Genomic DNA, 16285 nt, shown 5'->3' with positions numbered 1-16285 from the left:
TCCAAGGGCGGAGAAAGCACAATCCAGGAAGAAGCAGGCTTGGGCTGATCCCCATCTGAAGGTCTCTGACCCTTGCACCCAAAGGTTGATGCCCTACCTGGAGGGCCTCACCTGGAAGCAAGGCTTACAGAGCCTATCTGGGTGGTCTTCCAGATGTGAGGCACAGAGACCAAACGGCTCCCTGCATCTGTTACCTTGCCCCTCCCTGACTCTCTAAACTCAGGCCTGAAATGGGCAGTGTCCACTGGGCAGGACTTTGGTGGAAGAAGGCAAAAATCAGGCCCCTATGGATTAAAAGACCATCCATCAAGAGCTTGGCTGTGCCTCTGCCCCACCTTTCTGGCTGAGATACCCCGAAAATCTGCAGGACAGTTCTTTGGAACTGGACAGTGGGATGGGGTGGAAGGACAATTGCAGGGGAGGACACGTACCTTCTGCTGAGAGTCCCCAGGAGCAATAGGGTGGGCCTCGGGTAAGCACCTCTTGCAGGATTATGCCCAGGCTGAAGACATCGCCTTTGAAGCTGGCCTTCCCGGATCCCCCAGACCCCCGCAGCAGCTCGGGAGCTGTCCATAGAAGCTCTGCAATCATAAGAAAGGGTCTCCTGCTGCCAACTCTGCACCCGAGAGGACCTAGGAGCATCTGTTCTCCTGCAATCCCAGGTCAAGGGCCTTAGGTTCTTCCGAAACAGAAAACCCACCAATTCCAGGTCCCAACACAAAAACTATGGGCACCTCCCCCTCCCCTTGCTTCACAAATGCCAATACAGCACACCCTACAGGTGGCCCCCTACCACCCAGCCAACCTTCTGGGTCTGGCTGTGGCCTGGGAGAACAGTGGAATTCCAAGAACTCTTCGTAACCATGGTCAGTGATCTTGAGCACAAAACGGCTGTCCACCACACAGTTCCTGGACTTGAGGCGCCCGTGGGGGAACCGCCGATGGTGCAGATACCTCACACCCTGGGAGGAGGCATGTGAGGTCATTGAGGAGTGAGAAGGACCATAGACCATCCATGGGACCCAAAGGCCTCTGGCCTCAACTTGTGTTTGATATTGTCAGATTTCAAAAGCTGATGTGGGATTCCCCTCTGTATGCTGTGAATATGTTTATCACCATTGGTTGAGGAAAGAAGCTACTTTGACCTATGGCAGAGCAGAATGTAGCTATGTGGAAAATCCAAACAGAGAGGGAGAAAAAAAGGCAGAGTCAGACAGACACCATGTAGCTGTCCAAGAAGCAAGAGGTGAGGCAGCCTTGTGGTAAAATATAAAATAATAGAAATGGGTTAAGATGTAAGAACCAGTTAAGAATAAGCCAGAGCTGTTGGCTAGACAGTGTTGTAGTTAATATAGTTTTTGTGTGATTATTGGGATCTGGGGGGCTGGGAAGTGAAAGTGAGGTCTCCATTTACACAAAGCTGTAGGAAATCTGAGCGTGTTCCATCTCCCCACCCCCTTGACTCTTAGCTCCTGGGGGGCCTCTCACTCTGATCAGATCCAACAGCAGAGAGGCCTTGAAGGTCCAGTCGAGCTTCAGGGCCTCATTCCGAAGCAGGTCCTCTAGGCTGCCGCGGGGACAGTGCTCCAGCACCATGGCACTAAACTCGGGGCCTACGAAAAGGCCCAGGAAGGCAGTGATGTTCTCATGCCGCATCTCCCGCATCTACAGAGGCAAACGGCAACTTAGAGGCCCCTGGGCATCAAGGCCCTGGGACAGGTGCGTGGATGGTGTGAGCTGATGGGTGGGTGGATGGGCAGATGAACAAGAGGATAAGTGGATAGATAAGGGGGAGTGGGTGGGTACAGGTGGTGGATGGCCAGTAGATGGGTGGATAATTGAATGGATGGACTGCCGGGCAAGATGAATATAGACAGACAGGGACTGGATGAGTGAAGAGGTGGGTGGATGAGCAGACAGACACATTGATGGATAGATGGGCAGATGGTAGAAGAATGAATGAATGAGTGAATGAATGAAAGCATCATTGATAGATGAGTGGAGAAGATGTAGGTACCTCCAGAGTCAGATCTAGGTCTGTTTCTCCACCTGACTGATACCATTGATCTGAACCCTATCAATCCTCTCTGCAGCACCCTACAGGATTGCAGGAGGATGGGGAGCAGAAGGCTTCTGCCTGCAGCGAAGGAAGGCAGCTCCCTAACGGAGGGCCCAACCTGGACAGATCAAACCCTTGACTGGCAAGGCCTTCTTCACAAAGATGGCTCAGAGGTCAACTAAATGGGGAGGAGTGGCTGCATGTTCTCCCTCCTCTGAGAGCCCCAAGAACAGCCTCAAAGCCGTTCCCACTCCTGCCATGGAGAGGTGACCTCTGTCCCTCCCTAAGTGTTCTCTGTTACTACTGTGAACTACTGAACACCGCAGGGGCAGTCTTATATGTTTTGGAGTCCAGGTCTTAGGAAATGACAGCTCCTGTTTTCCATCTCTTGCAGTACCCTAAGACCTTCCCTGAATCCTGAGAGACCAGTAGACAGCTTTGAGAGTATAAGAAAGAAGTCAGATCACACTCTGACTTGCCTTGCCCATGAATGGAGATCTTTGGGCCCTCTGAACCAAGAAACCACAGGTTTTCTAAAAAGGTTCCAGTAATAAATATTTTAGGCTTTTCACATCTCTGTCCCAAATACTCACTCCTGCCAGGGAGACAGGATCACAGTTAGAGACAAAACATAAAGGAAAGAGCATGGCTGTGTCCCTACTTCTTTATAAAGATAAGCAGTGGGTCGGATTTGGTCTACGGCCACTGCTCGCCCAGTTCTGACTGCTAAACCACATAGGCTGATCTCCACCCGTCATAAAACTGAACAGAATCACCCGACTGAGCCCTAACCAAATTCCTTAAGAAAGTGTAAGACATAAAAGCACCGCTGTTTTTGACCACTGCGTCTTGGAGTACATTGTTATACTCCAATAGATAGCCAGAATGGCACACAGTAAAGGCTCAGAGAAGTTCTGGGGCTATCCTCAGGCAACCCCCAAACTTGGTTGACCTTTCTCAGAGATGCTACTGGTTAGGGAAATGCCTAACTGCCCCTGTCATGTAATCTCTCGGAATTTCATTTCAGATAGCCAGTGCTGGGTATAATAAAAAATAACAAAAGCCACAATCTGATGAAATTTCCCATTTATCAAAGGCATGCCAGTTGCCAGGGACAGTTCTGGGTTGTTCTGTATACACCCTGCCCTTCTCATGGCTCTCCTGGGCTGGGTAGTGTTGGCTCTGTCTTATGGGGAGGGGACACCAGGTGGTCCATGGAGGCAGGACACCAGGATATCTTCCTGAGTTCTGCTTCCCTCCCCTGTGCCTCTCTGATGGTCATATTCTTGACAGAAGGTGCTTATATGGTCTGTGATGGTGACTGAAGTTTCCTCAGGAAACAGAACCTCTTCTAAGCCCCAAACTCTGCCCGGCTTATGAGTAAACAACAGATACAGGGATGGATTCAGGGATGGATACAGGGATGCAGGCACAGACTGAGGACCCTTGGTGGTACCCAGATTCCATTGCTGGGGGAGGAAGAGTTTGCCAGAGAGCTATAAGGCTCATGCTGGGATGTCGACATGGTTTGAGGGATGCTGGTGTGTGATGGTGACCACGATGATGACATGTCACTGGGCAGTGCTAACAATAAAAGCAATGACTCTCAGGCCAGAAGCCTGCCCAGGAAGTAGGGACCAGTCCAGACCAGTGGGGGTGTCCTGAGCACATGCCTCTCTGGCCCCCTGCACCCCTCTGTCTATGGTCCTACCTTCCTCAGGAGTCTGAGGCTGCTCGGCCGCAGCTCAGGAGCCGTGCCTGCTTCAAACTTCTTCAGCCACACCCAGTCTCCCTGTTTAAGCAAAACAAGAGGGTTTTGTTTTGTTTTGTTTTGTTTTTATAACTCCAGCACTAGCACTCAGGATGCAGAGGCAGGCAGATCTCTGTGATTTCAAGGCCAGCCTGGTCCACAGAGCGAGTTCCAGGACTGGAGAGAAACAGAGGTGAAGGAGTAGATGGGTGTGGGGAGAAGGGGGAGACTGGGAGGAGAGCAGAGAGGGGTAACTGTGGTCGGGATGATAAAGAAAACATAAATAAATAGGCATGAACATAAGAACAAGAGCCTGCCTGCTTCAGTTCACCAGCTTGGCCACCTCAGGCCACTCCATCATCTCTTGCACTTAGCGGCTACCTTCTTCTGCGTTCTGAGCTGGGCATACCCTGTCGATGGGAGCAGTAAGCAGACTTGATGGAGGTGGGTCATTTGTCTATCTGTTGCTTTCATTGGTTAATTAATAAAGACACTGCTTGGCCTTTGATAGGACAGAAAATTAGGTAGGCGGAGTAGACAGAACAGAATGCTGGGAAGAAGGGAAGTGAGGCAGAGTCGCCATAGCTCTCCTCTCCGAGATGGATGCAGGTTAAGAATATTCCTGGTAAGACACCACCTCGTGGTGCTACACTCATTAGAAATGGGTTAATCACGATGTGAGAGTTAGCCAGTAAGAGGCTAGAGCTAATGGGCCAATGAGTGTTTAAAAGAATACAGTTTCCGTATAACTATTTCGGGGCATAAGCTAGCCGTGCAGGAGCTGGGCAGCGGGAAGCAGCCTGCCGCTCCTCACTACACAAACTTTATTGAGATGGGGGGGGGGCGAGGCTCTGACTGGTGGACCCTTCCTCACTCTACCTCCTGGGAACCCTGAGACCTAGGTAGATAACGTCTAGTCTGAGCCTCAGCTTCAGGCTCTGCAAGGAGAGGCAGCCAACCAATGAGGACTAATGAGGTAAGCCAACGAGCAGGTCCTGGCTGGAGGCCAGCTTTACCATGCAGGGCTCAGGCACCTGTGATACTCAAGCTGTGTCTAGGGATTCCAGAAGGGTGTGAGAGGACGAGGCCCGGCTCCCAGCGTGGTCCCAGCCACCCACCAGCTCTGGTCCCTAGCGGGGGTCCCTAGCGGGTCACCTCTGCGCAGCCTCACCTGCAGCCTGCTGGCTGTTGTGCTCTGTGTGTCATTAAAGCCCCCCTTTAGAACAAAAAGGTGGGGTTGCTGAGGGGCAGGGAGAAGGTGGAAAATAAGCCACAAGAGCCTTGTACCGTTTCCTATGGAAACAATTAGCCAAGTTCAGTAAGCACAGCAGCCATAGGCAAAGAACCATATATTAGTATATATTAGTAAATACTTGTACTTGAGACTAACGGCCTCTGGAAAAATGGCTATGTTCTCAGCAACTGTGATATGGCTTTTCTGACCTTTGACTCTGTAGATTCCCTGTGAGCTGGAGGTGCCTGTGACTGGGTATTGCCTTCACCTGGGTTTTAGGGTCTGGGGAATCTCACTGCTTGAGCAGGTGGTCGTTCTGGGCCAAGACTGAACAAAGCCAAACAGCTGAGACCGACTGATTCCCAAGGTCAGCTCCTGCACCACGCTGGTGGGAGGGAGGTGTCCTGTTTCCTAGTTCTGGGGCTGCTGTCTGTGTGCTAGGGGAACCAGGAAAGTCGCAACAGAAGCCAAAGACAGTCTTGCAGGGCTGGCGTGGGGCAGCGACAACCCTCACCTGGTACAGGGCCACGTTGGGATGTTCCAGGATGGCCGGTAGGCTCCTTGCTGACCCCTGAATCACCGACCTTGGGCTCCCACCTTCCACCATACTTCTTGGTTCGCTGCCACCGTCACCACGCAGCCTCTGGGACAGGAGCAGGGGTGATCAAGACGTCAGACCCAACCTGCCCCTCTGCCTACCTGCCCACCCAGCCCAGGTCTGCCCACCCACCCGCCGACTGGGGGTCCGCTGGAGGAAGGTGAGGTCCTGGGCTGTCAGCAGGATTCGATGGGGGCCCCGCACCAGCTGCAGCTGCTGGAGGCCTAACCTAGAAGTGAGAGACAGCAGGGCCCCGGTCAGACTCTTGGTCCTGCCTCTGGCTCAGCACCTGCCTCCTAGCTTTCCACATCTCCTCCTGTGTCAGCTTCAGGGATGGTGAGCACTGAATACTGTCTACTCAGAGACCATTGGCCTTGGGATCAGGTCTGCAACTTCCCTGATGGGCCTACTGATGCATACCCCCGTTTCCTTGTTAGAGGTGAGAGCCGATATAGCTGGGGCTTTGGAGCTTCTGAATTCAGGCACACAGAGGGAAGAAGCGTTTGTAACGCTGAGGGAATCCCTGGGCTGGATCTGGCTAGTCCCGCACTGCACAAACAGGAGCCTGAAGCTCAGAGGCAGAACCTCATCCAGAACCACAGGCTTCTGCCGCAAGTCTCAAGCAGAGCTCTCAGGAGGCAGCCAGGGCTCCTGGCTCTTCTTGGGTGCAGGCAAGACAGGGAAAGGAGGCAGTAGGCCCTGAGGTCAGGAAGTAGAGGTGGGGAAAGCTAATGGACAGGGCCCCATTGGACGGGATGCAGAAAGCCTGAGCCGGGTCCATCAGCTTCACCTGATGAGGTAAGCAAGGACTCCACCAATCAGTGCCAAGACACAGGCCAGTGTCAGAGTCAGGAGGCCGTCTGGGGGCTGCACACCTTTGGGGGGGCAAGAGGAGGGAAAGAGGCAGGTGTCATTAAAGCAGTGACCATCCCCTCACAGCCCGACTACTGCCTCCTCCAGTCCCTGCCCTGTGAGGTCTCCAGCCACTCCCGCCAGTCACAGGCTGAAGCCCCTGGAGGGCGTTGTTTTCAAGACCATCCACGGGAGGGCGCTCTTTGTTCTGCTCTCTCTCCTCCTGAGAGTGAGCAGCGGTGGAACAGGAGGCGGGATTTGCTATCTGTAGAAGAAAAGAGGGGCAGGTGGGCAGGTGAGGGTTTCAGCTCCCTTTCCTCCCCAAGGAGGCTTCTTGGTATTCACATTCCATCTGCAAGGAGGATAATCCCGTGATGTGGGATGCCCCGCTGTATGTTTTATTACCATCGGTAAACAAATGCCAGTAAGAAGCCTGAGCCATTGGTCAAACAATCATAATTAATATTAAGCCTCCGAATGATTATTTTATAAGCAGCTGCAGGGACCAGCAGGCGGGAGAGAAACCCAGTCCAGCTGGAGCAGGCAGGTTAGAGAAAAGTCTCCATCTACAATCCTGCCTGGTTGGGCGCCCTGCTGTGTGCGTGAAACTCAGGGGAGGAGCTGATGTGTAAGGACCATGGAGTCAGGGACGTGGCTCGTGGCTCGGGGCTTGAGTGCTCGCTTGTGAGAGGAACACACGCATCACAGAGCAGATGTGATCAAACAAGCTGAGGTGGTCCTGGAGTCAGAAATTCAAGCATTCCTGCCAAGGGAGGCCTGATGGGGTGGCCTGTGTCTGGGAGGGTGCAAGAGTTGCTGGGTCTACAGATTTGGGCTGGAAGAACAGGGTTGGCGAAGCCTGGGACAAAAGGAGGCACAGACAGGAACATACCCAAGCCTGGTCCACCTGTCACTGCTGCCGCAGTGAGCATGTGTGCTTTAGGGGATGTGCTTGCATGTATGTGACTGCGTACACATGTGTGCTCTTCCCTGCGTTCATAGTTACGTGTGTCATAAAGGATGATGGCCAGGATGGATGAATGACAGAAATCAGTCTGTGTGGGTGTCTTGCCCCACAGCCCCCAGTGGGCATAAGGAAAATGAATCCTGTACTTGGAGCCAACAGACTTGGGTCCAGCATGAGCTCAGCCACTGACTTCTTGTGTGACTCTGGCAAGTCACCAAGACTTTCTGAACTTCAGTTCTTTAATGGTGTCTATGGGAGGTAATGGCCTCCTCACAATGCTGTGGGACTTTTAGGAGATCTGTGAGCTGGGGGCATCCTAGCCCTTCCCAAGTGAGGGCATCCCAAGGAAGGGCATCCTAGCCCTTCCCAAGGGAGGCCTTGCTGGTCTCCTGGTGTTTCTTAGCTACTGGCCACACCTCCTTTTAAAGGTCATAGCTCTTTATATTTTCTCTTGCCCCCCCCTTTACAGAACTATCCACGTAGAGAGATTTAGTAAAGGTGGATTTGTAAACAGATGGAGAGAAAAAATAGAGTGATGAACGAGTGTGTGGTTGGGCTAGATAGGTGAATAGAGTTGGTGGTACCTTGATGGAAGGTAGTTAGGCCAGTGAGATAGATGGGTGGGTATGTGGATGGATGGATGATGGATGGGTGGATGGATGGATGGATGGGTGGGTGGATGAGTAGACAGATGGATAGAAGGATAGGTAGACCAGTGAGAAGATGGATGGATGGATGAACAGATGGATGGATGAAGGATGAGTAGACAGATGGATGGAAGGATAGGTAGGCCAGTGAGAAGATGATGGATAGATAGATGGGTTGGTGTGTAGATGGATGGTTGGATGGATAAAGGATGGGTAGACAGATGGATGGAAGGATAGGTATATGGATGGATGGGCAGATGAATGGCTAGACAGATGAGAGATTAGTGGGTGAGCAGTGAATTACCTCTTATGCATAGTGTGTTGGGGTCAAACCAGCAGCTAGCATCACGGGCTGGAGAGCTCCCTCCAGGGAAGTGTATAGCCTTTCCCAGGGCCTGCACCTGCCATGTGTTTGTGTCCAGGATGTGGGTAGGAACCAACTGACTTCCTTCACCGTCTGTGTCCAGGATGACATACTGGGCCAGCCTTCTGCCTTTCCCATCCATCTGGATTCTCTGGCTAAAACCAGCCACATCAAGAGTTCTTGTGTGGTCCCCTAAGTGAGCCCCTGAGAGCCCGGCTCCATGGTTCACAGAGCGGTTCAGGGCATAGGCCAATAGGATGACAGCATCGTAGATCGTTCCAAAGAGTGGGGACACCTATGGAAGAGAAAGTCTTCATCCTATCACCCTGGACATCTCACGGGCCTGCAGGAGTGTTTAGACTGTAGTCCTCTCCCCTAAACAGTCTCTTTGGACACACATTGCCCCAGCCCCACTGAACAACCTCCCTGCCTCCATGACTGCCAACACTACGCTTCTTCCTCTCTCTCAGAAGTCTTGTAGGCATCTCAAACCTTCCAAAAGCAAAACTCTTGGCTTTAGCAGTTTCTACCTCGTTGCTCTTTGTTTGGGTCCTTGTCTGAATGTTTCCCGATCCCTCAGGGCTCCACTCAAGAGTCCTCTCCTCATGGAGGTCTTTCTGGTCCATCCTGTGCCCAATGTCCATTCCTCTATTCCAACCTCTCTCCATCCTTCGGTCTTGGTCTACCTTCTTGGCAGAACGATCACTGTTTGGATTTGTTTATCTTGTTTCCTGGTTTTGGTTTACATCCCCCAGGAGAATGAACCTTGTCTTTTTTATTACCAGCCCCCTGTCACCTGACATGGTGGCACATGAAAGACTCAGTTCTCATCTTTAGAAGATGAACAACCTCCATCAGCTCCTGCATCCCCGTCACCACCTCAAGTCAGTCTATTTTCCTTCATTCAAAGCAGGCACTGGGGTTCGGCTGACTCCTATAAGCCAAAACCATGCCAGTAGTCACCGCCCCTCCCCACCACTAGTCCTTTTCAGATTCACAGTGGTGACCTCCAGAAACCCACTCCCGACACCTCCTTCTAGTCTCCACAGCCCGCTAGAGAGATGTGATGGAAGAGAAGTGGGGTGCCCCAAGAGAAAGCGCAACTGAGTCCACCGTGCCTGGAAGTTACGTAGCAGGCGGGAAGATGGGGGCGGGCACAAGCCAGCACCTGCGGGCTAGGCAGGCACAGGTCACGTGGCCACAGTGGGGTGGGGCTGGCTAGCCCAGTGGGTCCCTAGCCCAGGCAGAGGTCTGTATAGTGGATGCAGTGTGCCCATATTCTGACTCAGGGTCCCACCTTCCAGGCTGCAGCGAACCGACACACCCACCTGCTCTGTCTCCAGTGGGGAAGGAGCCCCTCCACTCATCTTGGTAGCGGTGAAAGCATGATTCCCAGGACCGGACTCCAGGCTGATAGTGAGTACCGCGTCGTAGGCTTCCTGCAAGGGTCCACGGTCGCCCAGGGCCGGGTAGGAGCGGTTGCGGTAGGGCAGGGCAAAGAGCAGAGCGTCGTAGGGTAGGAAGACGAGCCTCCCATCCGCCAGGCCCTCCTCCCACGCGCGGCGCAGCAGCGTACTCTGCTCCAGGCCCCCCAGCAGCGCCGAGTGCATGCACAGCACCACAACTGGGGGTGGACAGGGCAGGGTCACCTTCACACTTCAGCACTTGCCGGAAACCCAAATCCTGAGGCCCTCAGAGCTCCCCAAATCTGTGGTTGCTCTTCTACTCCCAGCCCCTAAGCATTCCGGGTATGAGTCGAGAGGTGACCTCAGTCTGACTCCATAGTGACTATGGCTGAGGTCACTATAATCCTAAAATCAAAGAGGCTGCAAAGAAATCACTGCGTGAACTAAAGAGGACACAAACAAGCAGCAAATGGAAGAAGTCGGTATTTATATGGAAGGGGATTCCATACAAAGAAACACTGGAAGAAGAGGATAGTAGGTAAAGATGCTTGCCACATATGTGGCAGATCTGACAGCCTGTGCTCAGTCCCCAGAACATGTCTGTGTTCCATAGCATGGGCATCCACATGCTCACATCATCATACATACACACGTCATCATACATACGCATATCATCACCATCATCACTGATTTCAAAAGAGATACTGGAAAGGTCAGGTTCAAATAGTGAAGGTGAATAGTTCAATAACTCAAACAAAAACTTAGTGGAAAGTTTCAGCGCAAAGTGAATCAAGCGTTAGACAAAGACTATCGGGTCTTGAAGTCAAAGTACATGAATTCCAATATTCAGGCAGTGGTGAAGACAAGAAAGTGTGAACAGAGCACATGAGGTCAGTTCAGTGCCACTAAAGGGTTAAGACCTACGAGCCATGGACATAGAAGAAGGAGTATTCCAAGGTAAATGCATGGGATATACATTTAATAAGAGTATCAGAGAATTTCCAAAGCATAGGGGACTATCCAGATAAAGAGGCATTTAGCATGTCAGACAGACGAGACAGCCCCGTGTCATAGCACAGCTGAAACACTGACGATACAGGGCCAAGGGTCTGTTGAGAGCTGCAATAGAGAAGTGCCAAGTCCCATCCAGAGCAGGTCTAGCATGGTAATAGCAGATGGCTCAACAGGAATCCTAAGAGTCGTGGGGTACTTCAGTCCCCGAAAGATGATTAACTGAGAACACAGATTACTATGCCCAGCAAAGCTATTCCTCACAGTATCCTTCTATATAAAACAAAAGCAAAGACATTCATGACCACTGAGCTAGCATGACGCAAATGAGAAAGATAAACACATCCATGAGGAGACAAAAAAGGATAAACTGCACAAGAAAGATGTAACTCATTTAGTACTGGGAAAGTACCAAATGTTACAAAAATAACAAAGTAACAGAAATGAATGCATGCATTTCAATAAAAATCCTGAATGCTAACAGTTTCAATTCCTTAATTAAAGACATAGATTATTGGATTAAATATCAAAGAATTAAAAAAAAAAAAACAAAAACAGCACCCATCTATGTGTTGTCTATAAGAAAGACAGCTTTTGTTTGAAGGATAATAAAAGATATTCCAAGTTAATGGAAAGCATGCAAGTGTTGCAGTTCTAACATCTGGCTAAATAAACTTTAGATTTAAAAAAGTCAGAAAAGACAAAGTCAGTATGTTTGGTTAAAGGAATGGCCTGTTAGGATGGTACTATGAACATATATGCACTGAACACTGAGGTACCCAGTTTCATGAAACAAACAATACCGATGTAAAGGTGCCAGTTGATCTCAGCACGGTAAGAGTGGACGACTCACTGGCTGCGTTTTTGGACACAGAGCAACTCTGAACAAATTAAAAAAAAAAACCCTGAGATAATTTTATCTATTGTATCTGATGTCAGTGTACTGAAAGCATAAATCAATAGCGAGAGAACCTGTGCAAACTGGAGACTGGATGGCGCAGTCCTGAATAATGAATGAGCTGTCAAAGAATGGGAAGGTGAACTTTTAAATTTCTAGAATCAAATGAAAATGAAAACACAGCAGATCAGAACCTGTGGGATATAATGAAAGTATCTCTGAGAGCTACACACACACACACACACACACACACTCATACACATACCTACACACATAACACATACATACACACACATGCACACATATACACACACTCATACAAACACATACAGATACACACTCACATACACACACATGCACACACATACACACTCACATACACATGCACACACATACACTCATGCAAACACAAGCAGATACACACTCATACACACACATGCACACACATACACACACTCATGCAATCACATACAGATACACACACATACACACGCATGCACACACACCACACACTGTTCTATTTTATTTTATTCTCAATTCTATTCTTTTTCTTCTCTCTTCCTCCCTTCCTCCCTTTCTTCCTCTCTTTTTCTTTAATGCTAGCCATGATTAGATCTTTGTTACACTCCTGAAACTTTCAAAGACAACCACCAAGAATGCCCTGGACTTCATAACCCACATTTGGACCAAGCTTATGATCCTGACGCTCTGCCAGAATACTATGACAAACTCCTCACTCTCTGGACTGCCAGAGGAAGCCTTCAGCAAGGATAGAGACTTGACAAGAGCTCAGTCCAGCTGGTATAGACAGGGTTTCCTTGTGGCCATGTGACGTCCATGCTGCCTACAGCAGGGTGGACCCAGGCATACTTACTTTTCAGACCACGCACACTGTGGAGTTGTTTGCAAACCTTCGTGGCCTCCTTCTCTCCAGGTCCCAAAGAGGTCACCAGTCCAATGGAGAGCCCGCGGGCCCTGAAAGCTGTGGCCAGCTGCTGGGCTGTGGCTAACCAGATGTCCTGGTGAGAGGACACGATGGCCAAGCGGGCCCAGCCGAAGTACCTCATGACAGACAGTAGCACATGGACAGCAGAAGGCAGGGTGGGCACCAACTCACCTCCTCCCTCTGGAGCTCCACAGGCCCAGGAGAAGAGGGACTTGCCCCAGCCTTGGGCCAGCAGAGCTGCCGCTGGGCAGTATCCAGGATTGACAGGGCCCACAAAAGCAGCTACTGTGTCCTTGTGGGCCACGAATGTGGCCAGGGCATGGGGGGTATCGCAGCCTGTGGGGATGACCTTGAAATCCAGATGTGAGCCCAGCAGCAGGGAGGCATCCTGGTTGACTCGATCTACAGCCAATTGGGCAGCCATTCTGGGGAGTGCCTGAGCAAAGATGGGGTCACAGTCCCAGGGACCTAGGACCCCAAGGATGAAGGTCTCTCTTGCCCATGCTGGCGGGGAAAGGGAGTCAGCCCACAGGACACCCCAAAATACCACAGTGAGAACTGATATGGAAGAGGCTTTCCTCAGATGACAGACATTAAGCCCCCACCGGCTCTGGCAGGGAAGGTGGGTCTTCCTGTGCGGTGCTATCCAGTCCTGGCATTCAAGGTTCAGGTCCTGCTGAAGTCCTGGGGGAAAGCATGGATAAGCCTTGCTGTCTAGCCCTTTTGCCGTTTCTCATATTGGTATATAAGACGCTTGGAGCCATGATCTGAAGGACTCCTTAGGACTGGCTCAGAACTGTGATATACAAGCTGAGTCCCAGACTGGACTTCAAACAGGATATTGCTTACAGAAATAACACCAAGACCCAATCCCTTGCCTCCAAGGCTGACTTCTTCCTCTGAGAATATAAACAGCAAAACTCCTCAGAAGTCTCAGTATGGTGGGACTCAATGTCCCACCTCTATTACCCTGTGATTGCTGCTGCTTCTTTCGCTTGTCCTTAGGAGGACCAAGTCCTCCCTGCCATATTGCTGTTCACCGCACTAGCTCCACTCAAAGGTCTTGGCTGCCGAGTGCAAGGTCCAGGGAACAAAGCCCACGTGTCAAGTGCTGTAGCTCACGTGCTGGGTGTGTCCAAGAGAATCAGAGTTACAGTGTTCACGCTACACCTGTGTGTTCCTTCCCTGGCATCCTTCACACTCCTGCCTGGATTAAACGGCCTCTCTAGCCCACTGTATAGAAGAAGAAGCTAGGGGAACTGACGTGAAGTTAGTAGGAAGATGAGCTATGACCCAAGTCTATCCAGCTTGGAGGCTCCACCCAGAACTCGACCTTCTCAACCAGGATGCTTGGACTTCCCTCTGAGTACATTTTTCTCTGTCCTACAGAATATCAGCAAAATTCCCTGTTGGCCAGACTCAGCATCTCAAGAGTTCTGTAGGCTGCAGGGACCCTAAGAGCCGAAGAGTCTAACAGGCCCACTTCTGAATAAGGCAAGGGCTGGCTTTCACCCGAGCTCTACTGCTGATTCAGGACACAGAGTCCATATCCCTGAGTTTCTGCTGGTAGGACACAGTCCCTAAATAATACTACAGCCAATGGCCTGTCGTAGGACAATGACCTGTACAGCAGGCCAATAGGACATGGCAGGGCAGCCTTTCACTACAGCTTTGGTCCTGATTTGTAGCACATGATCCAGACCTTTCTGGGCCCTGGTTTTCTCAACTGTGCAAAGAGAGCTCAGTGCGCATCTTAAGTCTCTAAACATCCTTCAGCACTGATATTCCATGAGCTGGTAGAACACTGAGAGACAGGGATCTCTGTCTCTGAGCTTACCCATGTTCTCTTCTAAATATCCCCCCAGGGCGTAAGCTCCTTTGGTCCCTCTGTAATGGCCACAGAAAGGGCCACCCTGAAGTGGGGAGGGGATTTCCATTTTTTTTTTTTTTAGAATTGGGGATGACCTTAGGATTAGCTACTGCTTGGTTTATGAGGCCAAGAACACGGAGTTAAAGAACACGGACTTCTCATCAGAGTCCTGGAACTCAGAGATGGAAAAGTCTTTGTCTGCATGAAGACACCAAACCAGAGTGATAGTAGCCCACAGGACAAGGATGGAGAATTCCTATCAGCCCAGGGTCACCCCCTTTACCCCACTCCTCTCTTCGGGGCATGCTCCCAGCATACTCACCTGCCATGGTGGCCTTTAGAGTGGACACTGCGTCTTTGTCAGTCTGAGGTTCTCACACCCGGTCCTCAGAGGTCAAGCTGTCTGAGAGCTCTCTGACCCGGGTCTTCCTGAGGTGTCCTGGCTGCTGCTCCTGTTGTGTGCCAGCTTCCTGAGACTCCTGCCTGGGGAGTGCCTCAGACATGGTTCATTCCCTCCTGTCCCCCTTAGGAGCCCAGAGAAACCATTTGGAAAATTGGATCTGTTCAGACCCCTGGGCTCTAGGGAGCCACATCAGAAAGGAACGGAAAGTTGAGGATAGGAGGAGGGGAGAGAAGGTGTGTGCTTCAGCACTGTGGACAGCTCCCGCCCGCTGGGGCACCCGGGAGGCGTCCCTCATGTGCCGAGCACAGTTCATTCTACTCACAGAGGTTCTATTATTACTTTCACTTTAGAAAACAAAGTCTGGTCCAGAGTGTTTGGCAGTTTGGTAGGGTACAGAACCAGTCAGTGGCATGACTGACTGGTTCTCCTTACATCGCACCATGTTGGTCGTGAATGAGCAGGCTTTTCTACCCTCCTCTTGGTTCAGATAAGACCTCAGGTCCAGTGGGCTTTCCCGCATCCCTTCTCCACCGGTTCCCTCTTACCTGGGCAGCCAGCTCTTCTTGAGGGCCCTGTGTCTGCTAAGGGCTGGCATTATGCCCCGCCTCACCACTTAGACAGCTTTGTCAAGTGGAAAATGTGTCTCATTTTCTTTGTCACGTTATTCGTTCAGCTGGAAATCACTAAGCACTCATTCCCCAGTTCTGTCTGGAGTGAGTCGAAGCCACTTTCCCCCGCTTCCCTCTGTTATACCCCTAATTCCCACCCTTTTCCCCAAACTCATCTTCCTCCTACATATTTCCCTAGATAACTGGGCCCCATCATCATTTGAAAAGAACAAAGATTTTTGCTCTTCACAGACTTCTTCAAGGATTGGGACATTATAAAGTAGGTAATGTCATTTACTGCTGAAAGGAGACGGAGGTTGTAAAATGAGCATCAACTACCACATACATAATTTGGCACAAGACTTTTATATCACTACACAGTCTTTAGCATGATTTTAACAGTCAAGAAAGAGCAGATATGTCATAAATTAATTCAGGCTGTATATTTTTATATAGCCTGGGAGGGCTTCAGGGCCTCTGTCAATGTGCCAGGCGTGGGCCCCATTGGCTCTCATATCCGTTCTCTGAATCCTCAGCAGGCTGCTGGCTAAGCTCAGAGGGAGGAGCAAGGGAGGGAAGCCAGGACTCTGCATTCACTGCAGGGACAACCCAGAAACTTCCAGCATGCTTTGTCATGGCTGCTGGCTGGTTTCAGCCAATGGGAGACACTCA

The 16285-nt window shown here is 50.8% G+C and overlaps 1 protein-coding gene across 1 annotated transcript in view; it reads right to left on the bottom strand.

The window, feature by feature from the left end:
• Positions 1-14931, bottom strand: part of LOC126508948 (guanylate cyclase D-like) — a 31090-nt gene extending 16159 nt beyond the window's left edge. Inside the window, exons 1-11 of the mRNA XM_050154466.1 lie at positions 14925-14931; positions 12661-13416; positions 9800-10095; positions 8412-8766; positions 6432-6516; positions 5774-5870; positions 5558-5686; positions 3771-3851; positions 1489-1665; positions 806-962; positions 432-581 (exon numbers count right to left, since the gene is read on the bottom strand). Of these exons, the coding sequence (XP_050010423.1) occupies positions 432-581; positions 806-962; positions 1489-1665; positions 3771-3851; positions 5558-5686; positions 5774-5870; positions 6432-6516; positions 8412-8766; positions 9800-10095; positions 12661-13416; positions 14925-14931 (2290 nt within the window). The remainder of the gene's footprint in view (positions 1-431; positions 582-805; positions 963-1488; positions 1666-3770; positions 3852-5557; positions 5687-5773; positions 5871-6431; positions 6517-8411; positions 8767-9799; positions 10096-12660; positions 13417-14924) is intronic.
• Between the last annotated feature and the right edge of the window lie 1354 nt (positions 14932-16285).

This window comes from Alexandromys fortis, unplaced genomic scaffold (assembly GCF_014885135.2).
Source record: "Alexandromys fortis isolate MF-2015 unplaced genomic scaffold, M_Fortis_MF-2015_v1.1 scaffold_77, whole genome shotgun sequence".
NCBI lineage: Eukaryota > Metazoa > Chordata > Mammalia > Rodentia > Cricetidae > Alexandromys > Alexandromys fortis.
The sequence above is the reverse complement of the archived record's forward strand: the minus strand, read 5'-3'. Positions and strand labels throughout refer to the sequence as shown.